At 41.3% G+C, this 23,456-nt stretch overlaps 1 protein-coding gene across 1 annotated transcript in view; it reads right to left on the bottom strand.

Annotated features, from left to right (window-relative positions):
- The window catches only part of LOC140736306 (myosin-7-like), a 109,113-nt gene extending 87,237 nt beyond the window's left edge, over positions 1-21,876 (bottom strand). The window contains exons 1-11 of the mRNA XM_073062297.1: positions 21,720-21,876; positions 20,733-20,836; positions 18,290-18,433; positions 17,123-17,279; positions 14,275-14,302; positions 11,895-11,991; positions 11,573-11,596; positions 9,953-10,045; positions 9,785-9,848; positions 7,527-7,625; positions 4,071-4,174 (exon numbers count right to left, since the gene is read on the bottom strand). Coding sequence (XP_072918398.1) covers positions 4,071-4,174; positions 7,527-7,625; positions 9,785-9,848; positions 9,953-10,045; positions 11,573-11,596; positions 11,895-11,991; positions 14,275-14,302; positions 17,123-17,279; positions 18,290-18,433; positions 20,733-20,836; positions 21,720-21,810 — 1,005 coding nt within the window. The 5' untranslated portion in view covers positions 21,811-21,876. The remainder of the gene's footprint in view (positions 1-4,070; positions 4,175-7,526; positions 7,626-9,784; positions 9,849-9,952; positions 10,046-11,572; positions 11,597-11,894; positions 11,992-14,274; positions 14,303-17,122; positions 17,280-18,289; positions 18,434-20,732; positions 20,837-21,719) is intronic.
- Positions 21,877-23,456: the final 1,580 nt, after the last annotated feature.

Below are 23,456 nucleotides of genomic sequence, written 5' to 3'. Positions count from 1 at the left end.
AGGAACACAGAGCCTAGATCTTGAGAGAACAGGAAGACAGAGCCTAGTTCTTGAGAGAGACAGGAAGACAGAGCCTAGGTCTTGAGAGAACAGGAACACAGCCTAGATCTTGAGAGAACAGGAACACAGAGCCTAGGTCTTGAGAGAACAGGGACACAGAGCCTAGATCTTGAGAGAACAGGGACACAGAGCCTAGTTCTTGAGAGACAGGAAGACAGAGCCTAGGTCTTGAGAGAGACAGGAACACAGAGCCTAGATCTTGAGAGAACAGGAACACGGAGCCTTGGTCTTGAGAGAGAACAGGAACACAGAGCCTAGATCTTGAGAGAACAGGAACACAGAGCCTTGGTCTTGAAAGAGACAGGAAAACAGAGCCTAGTTCTTGAGAGAACAGGAACACAGCCTAGGTCTTGAGAGAACAGGGACACAGCCCTGGTCTTGAGAGAGACAGGAACACAGGGATTTGGAACACAGAGCCGGGACCCCTCCTTAGGAACAGAACTTGGGGCCGGGGTTCTACACAGAGTCAGGACCTCTCCTAGGGAGCAGGACATAGGGCTGGGACTCATACACAGAACACAGAGAGACAGTTCCCAACACAAGGTAGTGGCAAACGGCTAGACCTACCTAGCAAAGGCGTGGACACAGAAATGGCTTCCAACACAAGATAGCAGCAAACAGCCAGACCTACCTAGCAAAAGCATGGACACAGAGACAGTTCCAAGCAATGATAGACAGTTCCTTATCCAGACACAGCAAGGCTCCGGTCTTGCTCCGGCGGTAGAACTTGACAGCGATACAGGCAAGATTGCAAGCAAGGCTTCAAAAGGAAGATGAAAGGAAGGGAAGAGTCCAGCCCAAAATGAGAATCAGGTGCCTCAATTAGAGCACCCAACAGAACAAGGGAAAACCAGAAAACCTGGAATAAGGAACGATGGACCAGACCGTGAACTGGAATGCGGACTTCACCGACCGGACCATGACAAATATAATACCCGAGGGCATACTTTTAAGGTGATTGGACAAAAGTATGGGGGGGGGGAATGTCAGAGGTAGTTTTATTTTACACAGAGAGTGGTGGCTGCATTGAACATGCTGCAAGGGGTGGTGGTAGAGGCAGATACATTGGGAGCACTTAAGAAACTTATAGACAGGCACATGGATAATAGAAAAATAGAGGGTTAAGTAGGAGGGAAGGGTTAGATTGATCTTAGATTAAGATGATAAAAACCATAAGATATGAAGCAGAATTAAGCCTTTTGGCCCAAGGAGTTTGCTCCGCCATTTTGTCATAGCTGATCCATTTTTCTCTCAGCCCCAATCTCCTGCCTTCCCCCACCCTCGTATTGCTTCATGCCCTGACCATTGAAAATTTCTGCATTAAATATACGTACAGACTTGGCCTCTACAGCTGCCCAGGGCAATGAATTCCATAGATTCACTACTCTCTGGCTAAAGAAATTCCCCCTCATCTCCGTTCTAAAAGGACATCCTTTATTCTGAGGCCATGTTCACCGGTCTTGCACTCTCCACCAGAGGAGACATCCTCTCCACATCCACTCTATCAAGGCCTTTCACCATTTGATAGGCTTTAATTAGGTCACCCCTCATTCTTCTGAATTCCAGTGAATACAGGCCTAGAGTCACCAAATGCCTTTCATATTTCAAGCCGTTCAATCCTAGAATAATTTTCGTGAATTTTCTTTGAACTCTCTCCAGTTTCAGTACATTGTTTCTAAGATAAGGCGCCAAAATTGCTTTCTATACTCCAAGTGAGGCCTCACCAGTGCTTTATAAAGTTTCAACTTTACATCCTTGCTTTTATATTCTAGTCCTCTTGCAATGAATGCTAACATTGTATTTGCCTTCCTCACCACAGACTCAACCTGCAAATTAACCTTTAGGGAATCCTGCACAAGGACTCTCAAGTCTGTTCGCACCTCAGTTTTTGTATTTTCTCTCCATTTAGAAAATAGTCAACCCTTTCATTTCTTCTACCAAAGTGCATGACCATACACTTCCTGACACTGTATTCCATCTGCCACTTCTTTGCCCATTCTCTTAATCTATCTCAGTCCTTCTGTAGCCTCACCACCTATCTTCCTATTGTCTGCAAAATTTGCAACAAAGCCATCAATTCCATCATCCAAATCATTGATATATAATGTAAAAAGGATCAGTCCCAACACTGACCCCTATGGAACACCACTAGTCACTGGCAGCAAAGCAGTAAGGGCTTCCTTTATTCCCACTCTTTGCCTCCTGCCAATCTGCCATTGCTTTATCCATGCTAGAATCTTTCCTGTAGTACCATGGGCTTGTAACTTGTTAAGCAGCCTTATGTGTGGCACGTTGTCAAAGACCTTCTAAAAATCTCAGTGCACAACATCAACCAATTCTCCTTTGTCTATCCTGCTTGTTATATCTTCAAAGAATTTCAATAGATTTGTCAGACAAGAATTTCCCTTGAGGAACCCATGCTGACTACAGCCTATTTTATCATGTGCCTCCAAATACCTTGAAACTACATCCTTCCCAATATCTTCCCAATCACTGAGGTTTGACTAACTGGCCTATAGTTTCCTTTCTTCTGCCTCTCTCCCTTTTTGAAGGAGTGACAATTGCAGTTTTCCAGTCTTCTGAAACCATTCCAGTATCTAGTGATTCTTGAAGGATCAGTACTAATGCCTCCACAATCTCTTCAGCCATCTCTTTCAGAACCCTGGAGTGTACACCATCTGGTTCAAGTGACTGATCTACCTTCAGACCTTTCAGTTTCCCCAAGAACCTTCTCCCCATTAACGGTAACTTCACAGATTTCATAACCCCTGACACCTGTAATTTTCATGATACAGTACTAGAATAGGTTATAAGGTCGGCACATTATTGTGGGTCAAAGGGCCTGTACTGTGTTGTAGTTTTCTATGTTCTCATACAGGCCAATAAGCCATTAGCTGCTCTAGTAATGTGCTGCACCTGCATGGTAACATTTAGTGTTTCATGTAGGTTCCTCTGCATTCCACTCATTCACATTACCTCTCCACTTAAACAACCTGTTTTTGATTTCTTCTGACAAAGTGGATGAGCTCACATATTCCTACATCAAACTCCACTGGCCAAGGTTTTCCTCTACCCACTCAACCTATCTATTGCCCGTTGCAAAGTCCAAATGTTATCACTTCATCATGCCCTCCCACCTACTGTTGTGTCAGACACTCTGCCCCATCCTCTAAGACAATAAATAATTGAGGGTGAAGAACTGATTGATTCTTTAACACCCCACTAGTTACATCCTAAGAACGAGAACACACACACACACACACACACACACACACACACACACACACACACACACACACACACACACACACACACACACACACACACACACACACACACACACACACACACACCCGCCCCCCCCCCCCCCCGGGGGAACTCAGCAGGTCAAGCAGTATCTATGGAAATCAAAAAAACAGTTGATGTTTCAGGCCAAGACCCTTCTTCAGGAGTGAAATGGAAGGGGGAAGACACCAGAATAAAAAAGGTGAGGAGAGGGGAAGGAGGCTAACTATAAGGTGATAGGTGAAGCCAAGTGGGTGGGAAAGTTAAAGGGTTGTATAAGGAGGAATCTGATAGGAAAGGAGGGTGGACCATAGTAGAAAGGGCAGGAGGAGAAGACCGAGGGGTAAGCTATAGAATTGCAGCAGAGATCACAGAGGGGAAAGAGGGTTGCTCCACTGCAAAGTCTCTATGTGGAACGCCTAACCTGAAGAAGTTTAAACCTTCTCTTCGATGGGAGTTCAGTGAAACTTTCTCTCACTTCTCCCTCACTGAAATTTTTGCTGTCTGCCTATCACTTCCCCCTGGGTTGCCTCCTCCTTCCCTTTCCCCTATACTCTAGTCTCCTCTCCTATCAGATTCCTTCTTATCTAGCCCTTTACTTTTTCCACCCACTTGGCTTCACCTATCACGTTCCAGCTAGCCTTCTTTTACACAGCAACATATATCAAACACCACTGCTGTTTTCCCTTTCCCCTCACGACCAATTAATATCATGAAACACTTACATCTGTTGCCATGAGCTCTTCCCCATCATCCAGGTTATCCACTAAAACAACTCCTTGAGAGCAGAAGTGGTAATCAAAGGGATTGTTGCTTACCAGTAACATATCTGGAAAAGAGAAACATCATCAGTGTCACAGGGGACATTCTAAAACTGAGAAGAGGGCATTTCCCCAACCCAATCCTTTCAGGATTAAGCAGTCATAGAACACAGCAGCACATACTATTTATTTGCCTAATCCCATCAACCTGCACCCAAACCATAGATCTCCATATCCTTCTCATCCATGTACCTATCCAAATTTCCCTCAAAAGTTGAAAATCGAACCCGCATCCACCACCTCCCCTGGCAGCTCATTCCACACTCATGCCACCCACTGAGTGAAGAAATTCTCCCTCATCTTCCCTTTGAATGTTTCACCTTTCACCCTTAGCCCATAACCTCTATTTTTAGTCTCGCACAACCTCAGTGGGAAAACCTGCTTACATTTACCCTATCTATACCCCTCATAATTTTGTATACCTTTGTCAAATCTCCCCTCATTCTCCTATGCTCCAGGGAATAAAGTCAAGTCAAGTGTACAATTTATTGGAAAACTGCAGTGAAATGAGCTTCCTACAGAAAGAGACATTTGCCTAAACAATAATGGATAAGGAATGTTGGTAAACCTGAGGTGATATTATTCAAGATAGATTACAAATGGCAGCCCCTCCTTTCCACAGTTTCCTGTTGGCAGTATGAGGTAAAGAATGAGAAATTGCCTCTTTGGTAATTTCCTGATCATGAACAAGGCAGCAATCCCAAGGAAAGAGAAGAGAGGTGCATTATCTATACTGTGCTAGAGTTGTAGGATCGTGCTGATCTCCCACCTGCATTATTTTGATTCTGAATGTACAGAGTTTTTAAGATGAATCCAGATGTGTTCATCTCAAGGCTCTGATGGGTGCATCATCCTCCTTTGGACCAATCTGATTTGCCATGTATTTTTTTCTTACAATTTTCTTTGAAAACAGAAATATACCAAAATGCCTGGAGTGATTTGTTTTTATGATTAGGATGGGCCTTTACAAGGACACTTGGTACAAACTCTTCTGAGCAAGAGGAGCCACCTAAGAATGAGTCTACTTAGACAAAGCCTATGGAGAAGCAAATAAATTGACAATACTGAAATAGAAGCAGAATATGAAGAGACAATCAGCATGTCACTAATACCTGTGGAACAAGAAACAAATCTAATGTTTGGCAAAGCTAACTTATTTCTCTTTCCACAGACACAGCGTTACTTTCCTGCATTTTCTGTTCCAGCTTCTGCTGATTTTTTTTATTTACACTAGTTACTAGCTGTATAATATTCTCTGTGTACAGTTGCAGCAGAGCTAGATCGAAATTGCAAGCACTGTAATACTGGAGATCGATGTTTCTTTTCGTCACCAGGAAATAATGTGGATGTGGAAATCCTCCCTCTTCTAAAAATTAAATGTTCTTCAATTTCCTTCATTTTGCTGCCAGAGTTCACTAAGTATCTGAATGAGGTTTGCCATCAGCAATGGGCAAATTGACCAACATCATTCAGCAAGGAAGAGGTATCAGTGAATAATCACATGATTATCTTCATGATAAATTGTGCTGCTTTTACCCATCACAGTTTTCCAAAATATTAATTGTCAATTAAACCCTGTAGAAACAATTCTAAGAATTACTATCACAAGGATCACCATAACAAATTAACTGACTTCAATGTCTCTCCAGCTCAGTGGGAAACCCCAGTCCTTCAGCAGGCTACTTGCATCAGGAGACCTTTTAAGATATCTGATCGTGTTTCCCTCTATCCTTATTTTTCTTCTTTCCTCTTTAATTTCCTGTCTGGATTCAAATGATTCTAGTTTCCTCTCCTCTCCAGCCTTTCCACTGCTCATTTCCCAATGCCTTCAGACAATTGGTTTAGGCCAGGGGTTCCCAACCTGGGGTGCAAGATGGAATTTCAGGGGGTGCGACAATGAGTGGCTTGTGTGCTTGAGTGACAAGTCACGAGTCATCACTCAGCCAGCTGCCAGTGTACCTTAAGAAGTGGTAATAATGTTTGCCCCAAGCACACTCCAGTCTCCCGCTGCCCGAGTTGAGAGACATAAACTCACTCCAGTCTCCCACTGCCCGAGTCAGCGTTGAGGATTCTCATCAGTGTTACCTGGGAGTTACACCTCAGAGTTGATGAGTCTCATCAATTTACTGTTTACAATTTTTTCTGAATAAATTAGAATCTAATTGCTCAATTTATATTTGCATTTTATGCACTGAGTTAAAAGCTTATTTTTTTAAGTTCAATTTGTTCATCCACAGTATTGTATATGGTTCAATAATAAGAAATTAGCCTTCTTCATCTTCAAATGTGATATTACTTTTGTAGGGGGTGCGAACATTAATCAAACATTTCCTAGGGGTGTGGGGCATAGAAAAGGTTGGGAACCACTGGTTTAGGCCATACTGTTGATTCCATTGTTCTGATGTGCCGCTGTCTTTGTTCAAACATCCTCAGTGCACTCCTAGACAAGAACATGTAATAACTTAAATGTTTAATTGTAAGTTTAAATAACTTACATATTTCTACAGATATATGGAGAAGAAGATTCTGATTGGTTGCATCACAGCCTGGTGGGGAGGCTCCAATGTAGAGGGTTGGAAACATTTGCATAAGGTTGCTCAGCTAGCTCCAGCACAGGCACAATCCTCCCCATTACTGAGGACATCTTCAGGAAACTGTCCCTCAAGAAGGTGAGATTCATCATCAAGGACCCTCACCCACCTGGGACATGCCCTCTTCTCATTACTATCATTGAGGAGGTACAGAGGCCTGAGACCCACACTCAACAATTTAGGAAAAGTTTCTTCCCCACCACCATCATATTTCTTAACAACTTATGAACTCATGAACAATAACTCATTATTCATCAGTTATTTCTGCACTATTTATTTATTTCTGTAATTTATAGTAAATTTTATGCCTTTTGCACAGTACAGTTGCAGAAAAAAAACACATTTCACATCATATAAATCACTGATAATAACCCTGATTCTAATTCTGAAAGGATTTGGCTCAGTCCTCCATTTCAGCCAAATCAGGCCCACAGATTTTGCAGTGTAGCTGCTTGAAGTTCAGTAATAGGGCAAACATCTTCACCAAGTGGCCATTTCCCAACATGAGGCTGAACAATGATATTTTACCCAGCCTAATCTAGATCCTTGATGTTCATGCAGACAGGGTCCACTGGATCTTGAATAGGACAATAAAATTGTTTGGCATTATTCTGTGATACCGTAAGCAGCTGTGTTTGTTTGGACTACTTCTACTATCCTCATCAGCATATATACCTCAAGAATGCTTTAAACTCATAGAGGTTGGTTACGTTGTCAAGTTATTAGACTGGAGAGCATTTTACCATTTGGGAGTGAAGCTTGCACTCACCGAAAAGCTCTGGTTTTATGCCGGAGAATATCTGGTAATAAATGTGGTAACTCCTTTCACCAGGCTGCTGGAATATCACTCTTGATTTTTCAAGAAGATCTAAAAGTCAAAGGTTAGATATTATGACAGTTCCACAAATGTTTCCCTCGTTATCAAACAGAATGGTGCAGCACAACTAAACTGACTATGAAGAAACAATATCATAGGACCTATGAATCCCCTAAGATTCCTTCTTCACCTCTCCTGCCTATCCCCTCCTTGCTTCCCCTCCCCCACCCCTTGATCTTTCCTCTGATTGGTTTTTCACCTGGCACATTCCACCCTCCCCCCACCTTCTTTATAGGGCCCCTGCCCCCTCCTTCTTCAGTCCTGACAAAGGGTCTCGGCCCGAAACATTGACTGCTCCTTTCAACGGATGCCGCCCGACCTGCTGACTTCATCCAGCTTATTTGTACGTGTTATCTGACCACAGCATCTGCAGTATACTTTGTGTTCATAGGACCTAAAGTTACTTCTGACACTGGGCCCTGTCTGGAAGTGGGAGACAAGGCTTCACTAAATAACCATGAGTTACAATACAGCTCTTCAAGTCCTTCATAATTGTTGGAAATTATGTTTTATCCTCCTTGCTCTGTCTTCTTCACAATTTGAAATAATTTGTCAGTATCTACTCTGTCAGACCCTTCCATAAGGAGGATAATTTGCAGAGGAGGGTTCTAATTCTCATATATAGAGTTGGAATAGATAGGTCCTTTCCAGGCCAAAGGGATGAAGCTAGTGAGGTCTCCAAGGGTCAACTCTTGGCTCTTAATTATTTTACTATTTACATTAATGACCTGGAGGATAGGTTTTCAAGTTTGCTGATGAGATGAAAATAGGTGGAAGGGTATGATGTGATAAGGATATTAAGATTCTACAATGGTACATCAATAGATTGAATGGAAACCTAGACACACAATTTAATATGGGAAAGTGTGAGGTAAAACACTTCATTGCTGTTTGTTCTTCATTTCACACGTTGGGTGTTTGATGCTTTCTTTGAACAAACTGCATGATAGTTCTTTGTTTGGTAGCTACCCGCAGGAAGATGAATCTCAGGGTTGTACAATTTACTGTGTACATATTTTGGTAATAAATGTACTTTGAATCTTTGAGAAACTGCAAATCCATAAATTTCAGAGGGATCTGGTTGTTCCAGCCTATAAAAGTTAGCAAGCAAGTTCAACAAGTAGCAGAAAACAGATTGCTGGAAGAACTCAGTGGGTCAAGCAGTATTTGTGAAGGCAAAAGGTGTGTGTTGATATTTGGGGTCAACACCTTTCATTAAGGCCAAGAAAGAGGAAAGATTGTCATTATATAGAGATATGAGGGTCAGATGGAACAGAGGGTGGCAGGTGAAAGGTGGAGCCAGATGAAACCAGGTAGGGAAGGGGAACGGATGGGAAAGATACACAAAAAGAAAAGAAACCTATGTGGACAGGTGGGAAGAGAATACCAGGGGTGCGGCTTCCCTGATACTCTGCAAAGTGGTTGCCTAGTCTATGCTTACTTTTGCCAGTGTAGATGAATACTACATTGTGATTACCAATTGCAGAAGACCAGATTGAAAAGGGGTATAGGTAAACAGAGGTAAATGAAGGACTGTTTAGGTAATGAGGGAGGAGGTGAAGAGACAGTGCTACATGGCCTACAGTCGTAGAGAAAATGTCAAGAACAGGAAGCTGTGGGCAGGAAGGGATGAGCAGACCGGGGCATCATGAAGAGAACAACAACACACACAAAATGCTGGTGGAACACAGCAGGCCAGGCAGCATCTATAGGGAGAAGCGCTGTCGACGTTTCGGGCCGAGACCCTTTGTCAGGACTTCTCCCTATAGATGCTGCCTGGCCTGCTGTGTTCCACCAGCATTTTGTGTGTGTTGTTGTTTGAATTTCCAGCATCTGCAGATTTCCTCGTGTTTGCATCATGAAGAGAATACTTTTCCCCAATGCAGATCCAGATACAGCCCAATTGATCAAGTAAGCTCTCTCCATTGCCCAACCCAATGTATCTTAGCCCTAACCCAGGCAATTGCCCCATTTACTGAATATTTTGCCTCTATGTCTTACTTCTTTGCGTCTTTTTTAAGTAACAGGGTTCATGCAGAATTTGGGTGCCCAGCGTGGGTAACATTTGCTAGGGAACATTTTGCTGTAGTAACTGGCCACAGTACTCAGTCCCTGTCTGAACTTGGCGGCAAAGTGTCCTCGGCACTTACAGATATCGATATCAGCTGAAGCGAGCTTTCCTGTGGGACCGAAGTGGATCCGGATAAATTTCCCCTGTACAACAAAAAGATTCATCATTGAATTATTATTTACGGCTTGATCTATTTGTTGTATTACAAGTGAGGGTGGGCGACTCTTGCCCGACCAAATATACTCACAAAACGGGAGGAGTTGTCGTTCCTCAGCGTCTTGGCATTACCGAACGCTTCCATGGCAGGGTTTGCTTCAATAATCTGGTCTTCTAGAGTCCCCTAGGGTGTGAAGGAGGCCGGTGTCAGGCCCAATGGCTGGCGTGTAGCCGCGGGAAACCATGCATTCTCAGCCTCCCTTCCCCCTCCCGCCAACTGTCCCTTTCCTCCCAAACACTTCGATCTCCCGTTTCCTGACAGAAACTCGTAATCAGAGGGTAGAACTGATTCATCGTTCCGCCAGCTTCATTCGGAAGGAGGTCGGGTTCCGAGCAACCATGGAGATGAGGGAGGGAAGGGTGGACCCTGAGCTGCTTTACCTTCGCCACCAGCGATGGTTACCCGCGGCTGCAAAGTGGCCACTTAACTACCTCAACCATCCCGAAGAAAGCCACGCTCTGACTACCTACACCCCTCATGACTTCATAAACCTCCACAAGATCACCCTTCATCCTCCTTCACTCCACCAAGAACAACCCGAACGCGTGGGAAACCCTCCATGAGGTAGGTTAAACGCTTAAGTTTAGGAATCGGGGTCAGTGGAATCTTTAACAAGAATTGGTTGAGTGAATGAGTAATGTTTAAAACACTAGTGGGTCTAGGCAGGTGCTGAAGTCTGCCTCTTTTTCTTGGGAAGTCTCCTCCCTTGACTGAGGGTGTGAGGGGTGGCGGTGTCTGGCCCTCACGGTGCATTATGCAGTGCTTCCCTCAGCTCCAGTTAGAGTTCCATCATGACAAGTCTTTTTCAACGGGACTGCTTCATGGAGGAATGAGGTAGGAGCAGAGAACGCAGAAGAATTCAGCAGGACATTGCCTGGGATGTGCTGGGCTAAGGGGGGGGGGGGGGTGGATCTGTAGTCATGAGGATCGATTGAATAGATTGGGTTTATTTTCAGTGGAACTGAGGGGACTAGATAGGTAGAAACCTGGATAAGGATTAATAAAACTGGAGGGCATAGGCTTAACGTGAGAAGAAAAAAATAAAGATGATATTTGAGGTAAGTTTTCACATTGAGTGTTAGTTACATGAAACAAGCCTCCTTAGGATGTAGTGAAGGCACATAATGTAAACGTGTAAAAGGTATCTGGTTAGAAAAGGCCTAATGCAGGCAGATGGGATTGGCCTAGATGGGTATCATGGCTGGCATGAGTGAGGTGAGCCAAAGGTGTCTGTTCCTCTGATTCTTCTAATATATTACAAATTGTGTTCAAATTGAAAATATTTCTGAGTGGTAATTGGGGAAGGTGTTTGACTTTTGGTTAGCAAAATGTCTTCAGTTTATTAATACGACTAGACTTCAATTCAGAGATTTCTGGGATTATTGAGAGTGCAGAGTTGAATAAAATCTCAGTTCAATTAAATGGGAATTGATAATAGAGGAAAGAATATGACAGACAGACATAGCAAGAATAGTGGGCTGGAAACCCTTTCCTCTCTCACCCCTCCCAACTCAAATATGTAAACAAAACATTTGCAATATTAACAGAGCAGATCAAATGTGATGGCCCAATGCTGAAGGAGAATTAGTTCACTGCTTTGTAGAGATAACAAAAATGACAAGACTACTGTAGCTGCCGAGGCAATCTTACCCCAGTCTTGGTGGCTGGTTGGGACTTGAAGAAAACAGAAAAAGAGAGAAATAAATAAGAGGCACAAGAGAGATAATTAAATTGATTAAAACTTTAAACAATTTTTTTACTGAAAACCGCTTTGAAAAATGACAAAAGCTATTATTTAAAAAGTTTTGTTTTAAAGACATAAAAGAAGAAAAAGAAACTTTAGGGCAAAAATATTAACTGTAAAGTATAAATTACTGCACATTAAAGCAAATTGGAGACAAAAATTGCTTTTAAAGAAAAAGGCAAAAATGGAGCATGAAAAAGTGAAAAGGTTTGAAAGAATTGATCTTACGCCCTTCTTTCCACTTCCATCGCCCAAGGCAGCAACAATAGCAAAGTACTGAATAACACGTTTAGTGTTGACAGTTTTCCCAGCTCCAGACTCCCCGCTGGGCACCACCATAACCCAGAAAGGAAAAAAGTGAAAAAGTTAAACCCCCAAAAAAATCAAAAGTGTGCATTAAAATATTCATATAATCAATAAAAATGTCAAATACAAAAAAAAGATCCAGTTGGAAAGAAGTTTCATTTTCAGAAATTTGTGTCATTGCACAGAATATAAGAACGTAAGAAATAGGAGCAGGAGTAGGCCATCTGGCCCATCGAGCCTGCTCCGTCATTCAATAAGATCATGGCTGATCTGGCTGTGGACTCATCTCCACCTTCCTGCCTTTTCCCCATAACCCTTAATTCCCCTACTATGCAAAAATTTATCTAGCTTGGTCTTAAATATACTTTCTGAGGTAGCCTTCAGTGCTTCATTAGGCAGAGAATTCCACAGATTCACCACTCTGGGATAAGTTGGGTATTTACAGTTTACATGCTGTTGTAATGGTATATATTCATAATTTTGTGTGTAAGTAGTTGACTGAAGATTGGACAGTATCTGTTTTTCTGACTGTCTCATTCTCTGTTGTTTTGTGTCAGTCCTTCTTTCTCTGTCTTGAGGGATGTTTTCAAAAAGGGAATCTGTACTGTGGTGTTTGAGAATCACTGCCGTTCTTTTTCATTATATTGGACTTGGGAGAATCACGTTAATATGGCTGGCTCCACTTTCATTTGGCAAGTACATCTGAGCTGGTTTGTTGGAGATTTGTTTAAAGACCATGTAGATCTGAGGTTATGATTGGAAGCAGCTTAGTACTGACTGCTCAGAAGAGACCCTCACTTTATACCAACCTTGGGCTGTCTTTCTGACCCCAGAATATATACTTTAATGGATATTGGGTTTCATCTCATCAATAGCTAACATTAAACCTGTGGATAATTTGCAGTAAGAAAGGCAAACTTATTAGAAATATATAGTGGTTGGTGTTTTGAGACACTTGTATCAGAATCAATATTGAATGCAGTTTTCCTTTGAAAAGGGGGAAGAGAGCTATGTCCAATTCAATTCAAATTTGATCAGTTTTTATATATAATGTATTTTTAAACACAAGAGATTCTGCAGATGCTGGAAATATGTACTCCTTCCCCCGTCCCACACCTAATTATTCTCGCTTCCCCCCCCCCCCTTCCTTTCCAGTCCTGATGAAAGGTCTCAACCCAAAACTGTAAAATCCTTTCCGTAGAAACTGCCTGACTTGCTGAGTTCCTCCAGCATTTTATGTTTGTGATTTTTTTCTTGTTCCTTATAGATATATGGTTAGGGAGTTGCAGTACACCAGGTGCACTGCCTACTCTAATAGTGGCATGTAATTACATAATGAGAGGTTTAGGTCTTTTTTCTCCGGTCCTGCTGAAGGATCTCGGCCCAAACGTCGACTGTACTCTTTTCCCTAGATACTGCCCAGCCTGCTGAATTCCTCCAGCTTTTTGTGTGTGTTGCTTGGATTTCCATCAGCTGCAGATTTTTTTCTTGTTTGGTTTTAAGTTGAAGTTTTCACATTCTGAATGTGGACAGAATTTTATAAAGCAAAATATTGCAAAATATAATATAATAATGGGAAATCAAGTTGCACAACCAGATAGTCTGCACAGATGTAAGAATTTCCACATCAGGGCATGAAGACATATGGAGAGGTAGCAGAAGACTAGGGCTGAGAAGGAACATGGATCAGCCATGATGAAATGATGGAGCAGACTTGATGGGCCAAATGGCCTAATTTTATAGTAAAATTATACAAGAGTATTATTCACAGTGACACATTCTTTATTATATAAATATATACAGGATAATTACACCAAGTAATTCATGGTGTGTAAATATTTAATATGTTGGGACTATGTGCCCAAGAACACAGTGTACAATTATACAATATATACAGTCACAACTCATAATACACAATGTGGTCTTAATGCAATTTATGCAGTGTTAAACTCTATAATAGAATATATTATTTTCTGATTCACATAGTGTTACATCCACAATCAGTGATGCATGGGATTAACATGGGAGTGTAACACCCACTGATATTGACACATGCGTTATACGCTGATGTTAAATATTGCGTAGACATGCATTCTGAAACAGCAACGGTATTACATAGTGAGGTTTAGCCTAGCAGCCCAGGTGTTAAACTATGGGACCACAAACCAATCAGTGACTGGGTGAGCCTTAATTAAAGTTAATATTTGACAAAGTATGAAGAGTTATTGCTCATACTTAGATCAGATTATTGTTGAATTGATACAATAAGCAGTGGAATCAACAAATAAATTTAAGGACTCACGTAATCAACATTGATTGGTTCTCTCGATCTGAAAAATTAATCAGAATTTATTAACTCTCCTACTTTGAGTCTCCCTCTCAGTCCATAATATACATTTCGCTTGATACAGGATAAAGTGCAATTCATTGCATGCTCTTTCAGTCCATGTGGATACCACTGGAAAGGCCGATGTTTATTATCCATACCTAACTAACTTGGAAATGAATGACTTTCTTGGCCATTTGGAGGACAAATAAAAATCAATCAGATTGATTAGTGTGGAGTTACATGTAGGCCAAACCAGTTAAAAATGATAGAGACAGTGGGGAGCCTTGGGGGGGAGGGGATGTTGCCTGGTTTATATGCACTTTATTGCAAAGAGCCTCACAATTAAAATGGATGAGCTGAGGAGTGTGGATCAGCACATGAAATTATAATATTGTTGCAAGCACAGAGATGTGGTTGAAGGAGAAGCAGGACTATAAACTCAATGTTCTGGAAGTCGGCATAACAAAGGAGGATTAAAAATGGGAAGCGTTGTCTGAAGATTAAAAGTTAGCTCTATTTGTCACATGACATCAAAATGTCAAAACATAGAGTGAAATGTGTCATTTGTGTCACCAACCAACAGAGCCCCAGGATGTGCTAGGAGCAGCCCACAAGTGTCACCTTATCTTTGGAATGTGGGAAGAAACCAGAGCACCCAGAGGAAATCCACATGGTCACGGGGAGTATGTACAAGCTCTTTACAGACTGTGGCAGGAAGTGACCCGTGATTTCTGGCACTGTAAAGCATTATGCTAACTGCCTACATTACCATGCCACCCTTTCACCGTTGATCAGGGAGAACATTGCAGCAGTTCCCAAGGAGGGCATCCCAGGGGGTTTGGCCAATTAGACTACTATATGGATAGAACATAGACATTTGATGCTTTTATACTACAGACCTCAGAGTCGTAGGAAGTTGAAGAGCAGATATGTAGGCAGATTGTAGTAAGGTGAGATAATAATAACTTCCCCAGTATTGACAGGGATTGCCTCAGTGTAAGGTTTTTAAGGTAAGGGGACCGAAACGAAACAGTATTCCAGGTAAGGCTTCAACAATACCTTGTACTCTATAAAAGCTTCTCTGTTCTTATATACAAACTCTTTACAATAATACTCAATATTTTATTTTCCTTTTTAATTACTTGATGGACCTGCCTGCTAACTTGAGATTCATGCACTAGAATAGCTAGACCACTGAACTTCACTCATTTACAGTCACTCCATTTAAATAATCATCTTTTGATTTCATTTATTAAAGTGCATGAACGAACACTTCCCCGCATTCAACTCCATTTGCCAAATTTTCACACAGTCGTTCAGTCTATCTAGTTCCATTGCAGAATTACAATATTTTTATTACAACCTGCCCTAGCCTCATTAGCAAACTTGGAAACCTTATTTTTTATTCCCTCCACTGGGTTGTTAATATAAATAGTAAACAGATCTGAGGATACTGCATCAATTATGGAGTCATAGGGTTCTAGAGCACAGAAAATGGATCTTCAACCTACTGTGTCGTGGCTGACCATCACATTTGTCTTTACTGGTCCCACTTGCCTGCACATTGCTCTATGTGCTACTCATTCAAGTACCTATCCAGGTGCCTCTTATTGTTACTGTTCCTGCCTCCACCATTGTACCTGGCAGCTCATCCCAGTGCCAACTAGACCCAGAGTGAACAATGTACCCTTTTAAACCTTCTTTCTCTCACCTTAAAACTTGGTCCTCTAGTTTTAGACAGTATTGCCATGTGCACAGACTATGCCTGTCAGAATTTCATATATCTCTATCATGACACCTCCCAGTCTCCTCTTCCAGGGCAAACTGGCCCACCCTTTGCAAACTCTTATAACTCAAGCTGTCTAACCCAAGACACATCCTTGTAAGTCTTTTCTGCTCCCTCTCCACCTTAGTCATACCCTTCCAGTATTATCTCCCTCCTTCCACCCATTTATTCTACACTTAATGATAGCAAGGTTTTAATGCTTGCTAATACACTTCCACAAATACCAAGGCTCTTAATTTATTCACCAGCATAAATGTGGCATCTTGTCAGATGTCTTGGAAATCTAAATAGTCAACACTACAGGTTCTCCTCAATCAACGCTCCCTGTGACATCTTCAAAGAATTAGAGAAAATGTGTTAAAACTGATCTGCCTTTCACAAACCATGTTGATTAGATTTGATTATATTCACTTTTCCTAAATGATAAATTAGTTCCTCTTTGATTATTGATTCTATCATCCTGCCGACAATAGATTTTAAAATAACTGGCCTACAGCTCCCCACATTTTTGAACAAGTGAATCACGTTGGCTGTTGTCCAATTTTCTGATACATGTATTTAGAGCATTTTCTGAATGTTTTCAATAAAACAGGTCCACCATCTCTGCAACCACTTCATTTAAAATCCTTTGATACAGGTCATTGGCCCCATTGATATAGGTCACCTACATCCCTGTGAGTTTCTCCAATACTTTATGTAGATTGATTAAGATTTTTTTAGGGTCCTCCCGATTATTTGAAATGAGCCAGTCTGTTGTTTTGGGATACTTACAGTGTCCTCCTCAGTGAAGATTGATGCAAAAAGTTGATTTAACAGAATTGCCATCTCTTTGTTCCCTTAGTGATACTAATGATGATATTGAGTTCAAATATACTTAATTTAACTGTCACAGCAGCCATTGTAATACAAACTTATATCTCTAGATCAAAGACCAGCTGCTAAATCCCATTCGGGTAACTTGGCCATTAATATTCCATGCCCCTAATAGTATAGTGGGGCATAATTCCACACATTTTGTAGCTTGGATCTACTTACTCCGGACCATGTCATTGTAGGCATTGTCTGCAATCGAGTAGATGTGAGGTGGAGCCTCAGAGCGTCTCTTGCCCTTGTAGGCAGCAACCACAGGAGCACTGTACACTGGAAGCCATTTGTATGGATTCACAGTTACACAGAACAGCCCAGAGTAGGTCTGCCAAGAGGAAAAGGTAGAATTAGACAACAGTCCAAATCCAGGTTATCTGTAAGATGTGGGCATCATGCAGGCTGATTTATTTCTCAGTTCAGGGACCCACATTCCAATTCTGACCAAATAGTCCATGTTGATCAGTGAAATCTGAGATACCAGGGAGAACTGGCACCTTGAAAAATTCATGGGCCGTTCACAGCCGAATTGGCTCCCTCATAATGACCATAACTGGGAATGAAGCAATAAGGCAAAGAGAAGTGTTCTCAACCTGATTTCCTGCTACTGAGAACTGATTCATGTGAGGAAACTTTAAAAAAAAGGCAGTCAAACCTCAACACCTACTTGAAGAAGAACTCAAAAGTTAGACCACAGCCTGGTCCCTCCCCTAAGATGTAACCTCCACCCTAATGCTTCCCTCCACTGATGCACTGATTTTCTTTAATCAGTCGCTGCCTTTCCAGGTGTAAATAAATCTTCTCCCTTAGAATTTTTCCAGTAATTTCCCTGCCATTCATGTAAGGTGCGTTGGCCTGTCTTATCCCTACTTCCCTTCTTAATTAATGATTCAACCACAACTTAATATTTATATGGTTAGTCCACGTTTCTCAAAGAAGGTAGTCCTCTCACCCACCTCACTCACTTAGTTTGATTAATGACTCCTTTCCAATTCATTTGATGGTTAATTTCACCTCATAATTTTTATGGGCAGTGATAGCTGGCCTAGCCAAGGGTGCTCACATTCCAGGATTAAGTTTTAAAAAAGTCAGGTTTTCTTTTATTCAGATACTTTGTCACTTTCCTCTTTTACCTTGGAGCTTTACCCTGTGTTCACCTGCTCACTGGAAGGTCAAAGACGGAGATGACTCTTTGACCTTGGCTGTCATTACTGAGGGGCTTTTCATCTGCTTAGTTCTACGTGGCTCTGAGAGCCAGCCAAGAAATTCTGACCATGAGATTGGTACTCATCGTACAAATTATTGAATTGCTGCCATTCGGTATGTGGGCTTCCTTACATAGATCATCCAGTTACTGTAGCGTCGACGCAGATTCTGCAAGACAGATGCCTCATTCAAGTTTGTCAGCATGGCCATGTCTTCAATCATGTCAAACTTTGGTGGGTTCATCTGCTGAATATCATCCTCTTTTAAGGACAATGTCTGAAAGAAGAACCAGAGAAATACAAGGTTAAATGTTTGTCAGAGATACTGCAAATTAAGCTGGTTACCCAATAAAAATTTCTCTCTCATTGAAGGCAGGAGCAAGCTGCAAGCATCCCACAGGGCACAAGGGATTTGGAATGCACTGTTGAGAGGCACTTTCCACGTGACCTTTCAGAGGGGATTGGATAAAAACATGAAGGAATATTTGCAATGCTAAGCAGAAGAGGAGCAGAATGAATGGAACTAGTGAGATATTCTAGTGGAGAGCCAGCATGGACATGATGCATTGAATGGCTTCCTCCTGTGCTGTAATATTCATTGAATTTCCATCTTGCTTTCACTTTCACATGATCCATATCTGATTCTTCCCTATCTGTTTGTAATACCCTGATTAAGATTTCTACTGCTATGCTGTGAGGTAGTTCTTATTATCAGTGTCTCATGCTGGAAAGTGGGTTTTGGCTTCTAAGATAAGGACACATGTTGTCCAACTTAAGAATGTGAGTCAGACAATCATGTTTGTGGGTTGTGAGAGTAGGTTCTAGGGCTGTGGCAAAGGGTTTTCTGAAGGAAAGTAGTCTGGTTTCTGGGGCTTTTGGCGGGAATGCTGTTGGAAGGCAAGTCCCCGTTGCACGAACTGCTTTGTGCAAATAAATGGCTCCAAAGAGGAAGGGCCAATACTCCTGAGAGACAGCCTGTTGATTCGATATGGATTTCGAGCGGTTCAGAATGTGGTGTGTGCTCTCGTGCAGACTGTGGGTCCAGCGCATGAGTAACGACAACTCCAGGATGAGTCCAACGTTATGTGCACATTGGATTGGTTTAACTGTAATGGGCCCTTTTAGTTTTTTTCTTTTCTCTTTCCTACTAACTGTTTGATAAAGCCGAAATTTGTAAATATGCTTTCTTTATAATTTAATGCAGTGTACGATCTGTTATTTCTTGCTGACGGACAAATGTGCATGGGCAGTATTTACACAGTGTTCACTCAAATTGAGATTTATTTAATCAGAACATCACAGCGTTCCCATTTAGTTGAACCCCATATCATGCCGACCCTAGACATATATTTGTGAAAGGTGGCCTTCTCACCAACAAGGAGCTCGCTAATGAGCCACGTTTGCATACCAGCCCGGTGAGATGTTGTTGACACTTTTCTCTCCATCTTCCCCTGTCTCCCCACATCAGAAGTTCATTTCATTCTCCTCTGGTTTTGTTGTATCTATCTGATGATGAAACTTTCCACAACAGTCATTCTGAAATATCTTATGTTTATCGTGACTGTGATTTCCCTTCACCCTAGCAGACTGGGCTTTCAGTTGTGTTCCTTCCTAAACCTCAAATCATAAGTCATCAGATTGGCATTCTACCATTTTTCAGATCCATTAATTTCTCCAGTAATTAATAATCAGGTTAATTGATAATCAGGTGAGGCGTGGATCAGTTCATTAATCAGTAGTCGGAAAGAGAGAGTGCACTGTTCAAGGATTACATGGAAAATGTGCAGGCAAGTGGAATTAATTTAGACTGACTTTGCTCTTCTATGAGTAAATTTAATTAAATAATGTATAAAATTTAAAATGAAATTTAATATTAAACCTGATTCTGAGTGTACAGATGGTGTTTGGAAGGATTCAGTTGTTAGGAATTACTGATTGAGGTCAGTGTTGAGGGAATTCAGTGCTGAGTGGGTCTATGAAAAGGCTCATTGATCAGTGCACATGTGAATGAGTTCAGTGTGAGAGTGGGTCAATGATCCATGTATGTGTGGAAGGATTCAGTATGAAAGAATGTTGATAGACCTACATAGGATAATCCTGAGGCAATGGTACCAGCCTGTGGCTATAGGAAAATCTGTCAACAGTAGGGTGGACCCAGAATTGACAGATAATCCTTAAACAGGAAAATGGACAGTAAACCAGACCTGGGAGAGTGGAATAATCCCCAGACAATAGAATATATCAGGAATAGTAGGACAATCCCCAAATGGTTTGTCACTTGTCCCCTGTTGTATATTTAATATTTCAGTAATATTTGAGTAATATTATAAATATATTGTTTAATTAAAGATTCTCTGCTGTTTAAATAATTCATTCCGGGTTATATGTAAAAGTATGTAAATAGCATACGTCGTTATGCTGCCTGGTAATATGCGTGCATCTCGCTAAAAATAAAAACAAACGTACATGAATTATTCCCAGCTCTATTTTCCTTTCAGTTATTCTTGTGTTTTGAAGTTACAAAATATAAGAGCCCTCTGCAAGGAGTACAGTTTACTAAGCAATTTTTCACTTACTTTGCCAGCCTTGGTTTCCACAGTGACTTGAGGACCATTTCTTTCAAGAATCTCAGCTTCCAAATAAGCCTCCTTTTCATCAGGAATCCAGCACCTCTTCTTGCCTAAAGACCAAAGATGAAAAGTTGAATTTGTATGGTATCTTATGTCCTGAAAACCATTAAAATTTTTGCCTAAAGTTTGTCAAGGACTGGAGGGGCCTGACTGTGGGTGACAATAAATTCTTAACCAGACAGGTTGATAACCTGTTTCAAAACATACAAAATCATTGGCTTAGGAGGCAGAGGTTGAGCAGTCAGAGGCAAGGACAATGCTGGAACCTTTGAAATTCACAGGTTTGGTGTCAATCAGACTACTGTGACCATTTCTGGGCAACATACTCTGGAAAGGATGTCAAGACCTTGGTAAGTGTGCAAGGAAAATTTATTCAAATTATTTCCGAGTTGCTACTATCTGGAAAGCACTGCCTGAAGAAGCTGTGGAAACAAATTTAGGAAGGAACTTTCAAAAGAGAACTGAAATGGGAAATCAATAGTGGGGGTGAGAACAAGCCAGTGGAATTCATTGGAAGACTCTTTCCCACTGGGCATAGTGACAGTAGATGTGCTTGTATGCACATTTTTAATGATTCTAGGAGGAAAGGCACAGGAATGGAGCAGAAACTCTCTTTACATTGACAAATGAAGGCCTTGAGCATTTTAGCCCTGCTTTGGCAGTTGGACAAAATATGAACGGCCTTTCATGTTTGGCCAGACTGCTGGCTACTAGCCATGGGAGGAATTGCAGCTACCTCCAAGCAGTAAGACATGGTGATGGTGCTGAAAGTGTAAACTCACCCAACACCAGACCAGCTCACTTTGCCAGGAATTACACCTGGATCCTTCTCCTCCATTCTCTGCCCAGAGGATGACTCATATTATACACATCACAGCACTGTGAAGAAGTGAAGACATTCCTTAAGTAACACAAATGCAGTTGGCAGCTTACCGTCAAAGGCGATGGTTTGAAGAACCATTAATTCCTTTTCACTTTTCCTTAGGAAAGCTGCAGCCTCACCAAATTCTGACATATCCTGCATGGCTGCGTTTGTATGTTAATCAGGCAGCTCAAGAAACAGCCGGGTACAGACGCACAGTGATCAGAACTGTGGATGGAGAAGCAAGAATCAATGAGAGCAATGATGCTTTTGTGTTAATTGGCTGGTCTGGATCTCTGAAGGCCAGTCAGATAGCTTCAGATTTCACATCTCTGTGTCTCTAATTTCCATTTCGTGTTGATTATTCCCACATTTACTCAGTGTGAATAGAGTTCTTATCTGCTCACCCCTCTCAGGAACATCTCATTTTGCAATCTGCCTTTGCATCCATCAAGCAAGTTTAGAAATAATTATATTCAGTACAATCTGATAATGATTAAACAGTACTCTCGGGCTCATCATCAATACAGACACAGTACAATGTTATCATGGCTATCTTTATGGTCTGACATTCAGGTCGGTAGGTGGGTATGAAACACTGTGGGAATCTTGTCTGCCACTCTCACCATGGAGAGGTGATCATTCGCTCCAGCACACTGGGGAGAATTCCCGCCCAAGGACAAATGCTGCTTGAATAAACAGGGTGAAGAATCCTTGGCCGGGACTTGTCCCCTGGATGTAGTCCAAGGAATAGCAGGGATCTGGTCACAGGATCTCCAGGATCTCATTTCAGTCTGCTCTGCAAGGTTTTAACCAGTTGCTGCAACTGAAAGGGCATTGCTTTGAGGCAGATTTTAAGGACTTCTCAAGATCAGCACAGACAAGCTAGGTCAAATAGGCTCACCCCACAATGAAATATTTAATGATTCTACAAAACAAAACAAGCTAGACCTCAGGAGAGTGAGAGGTCAATTCTCCACTCTATGAACTTCTGGAGAATCTCAATGTTTAATAGCACCTTGAAGTCCAATGCAATACAATAAATCAAAAGGATATCTTTTGAAGATTTTCAATGATTAAATCTCAAAAAAAAACAAGAGGGCAAGTTTTTTCAAGCAACGTAATCCTAGTCTTGCTTAGTAGAAAATTAAATAAACTAGCAATAAGCATTATTATACTCTTCTCGTAACTAAAGTGTGTGTGTGTGTATATATAAACACACACACACACACACACACAATATTGGAAAATCATGAATGCTGTTACTAAACACCCTGACAACTGTGTTGTAAACATTTCCATCTTTATCTTTATCCCCGTTGGTCTCCAGTCCTTGAACCTTCCTCACATATCCTTTCTCTTTACTTCCATTGTATCTTCCATTATGTGCATGTCCAGTCTCTTTACCCCAGTACTCAAGTTCTGTGGAAGTCCTGCCCACCATAATCCTTGCTCGGTCAAAAGCCTTGGTTTCTTTTGTCACTATTAATTGACTCAGCCGTGTACACTCCCCGTACTTTGACAAATGAATAATATTGAGTAACCTTTAAGAAATTTTGAAAGGAAAACTACATAAGCAGAAAATAACTTTGCAGAAAAAGCTTGCATAAAATTCCCTTAAAAACAAAATAAAACAAAACACATTTTTTGAGTTTTAAGTTATTCAATATTACAATTTATAATAGGATGGTTGCATTTTTAAATTGCAGTTCCTGGGTTAGTGGGCATAAAAAATGCTCTCAATTAATTTCAGTCAAGTCCAAACTTCAATAACAGTTTCACAGCACATATTAGGCTCAAAATATAAT

Source organism: Hemitrygon akajei, chromosome 11 (assembly GCF_048418815.1).
Source record: "Hemitrygon akajei chromosome 11, sHemAka1.3, whole genome shotgun sequence".
Lineage (NCBI taxonomy): Eukaryota > Metazoa > Chordata > Chondrichthyes > Myliobatiformes > Dasyatidae > Hemitrygon > Hemitrygon akajei.
This window is presented reverse-complemented; position numbering and strand designations above follow the sequence as displayed.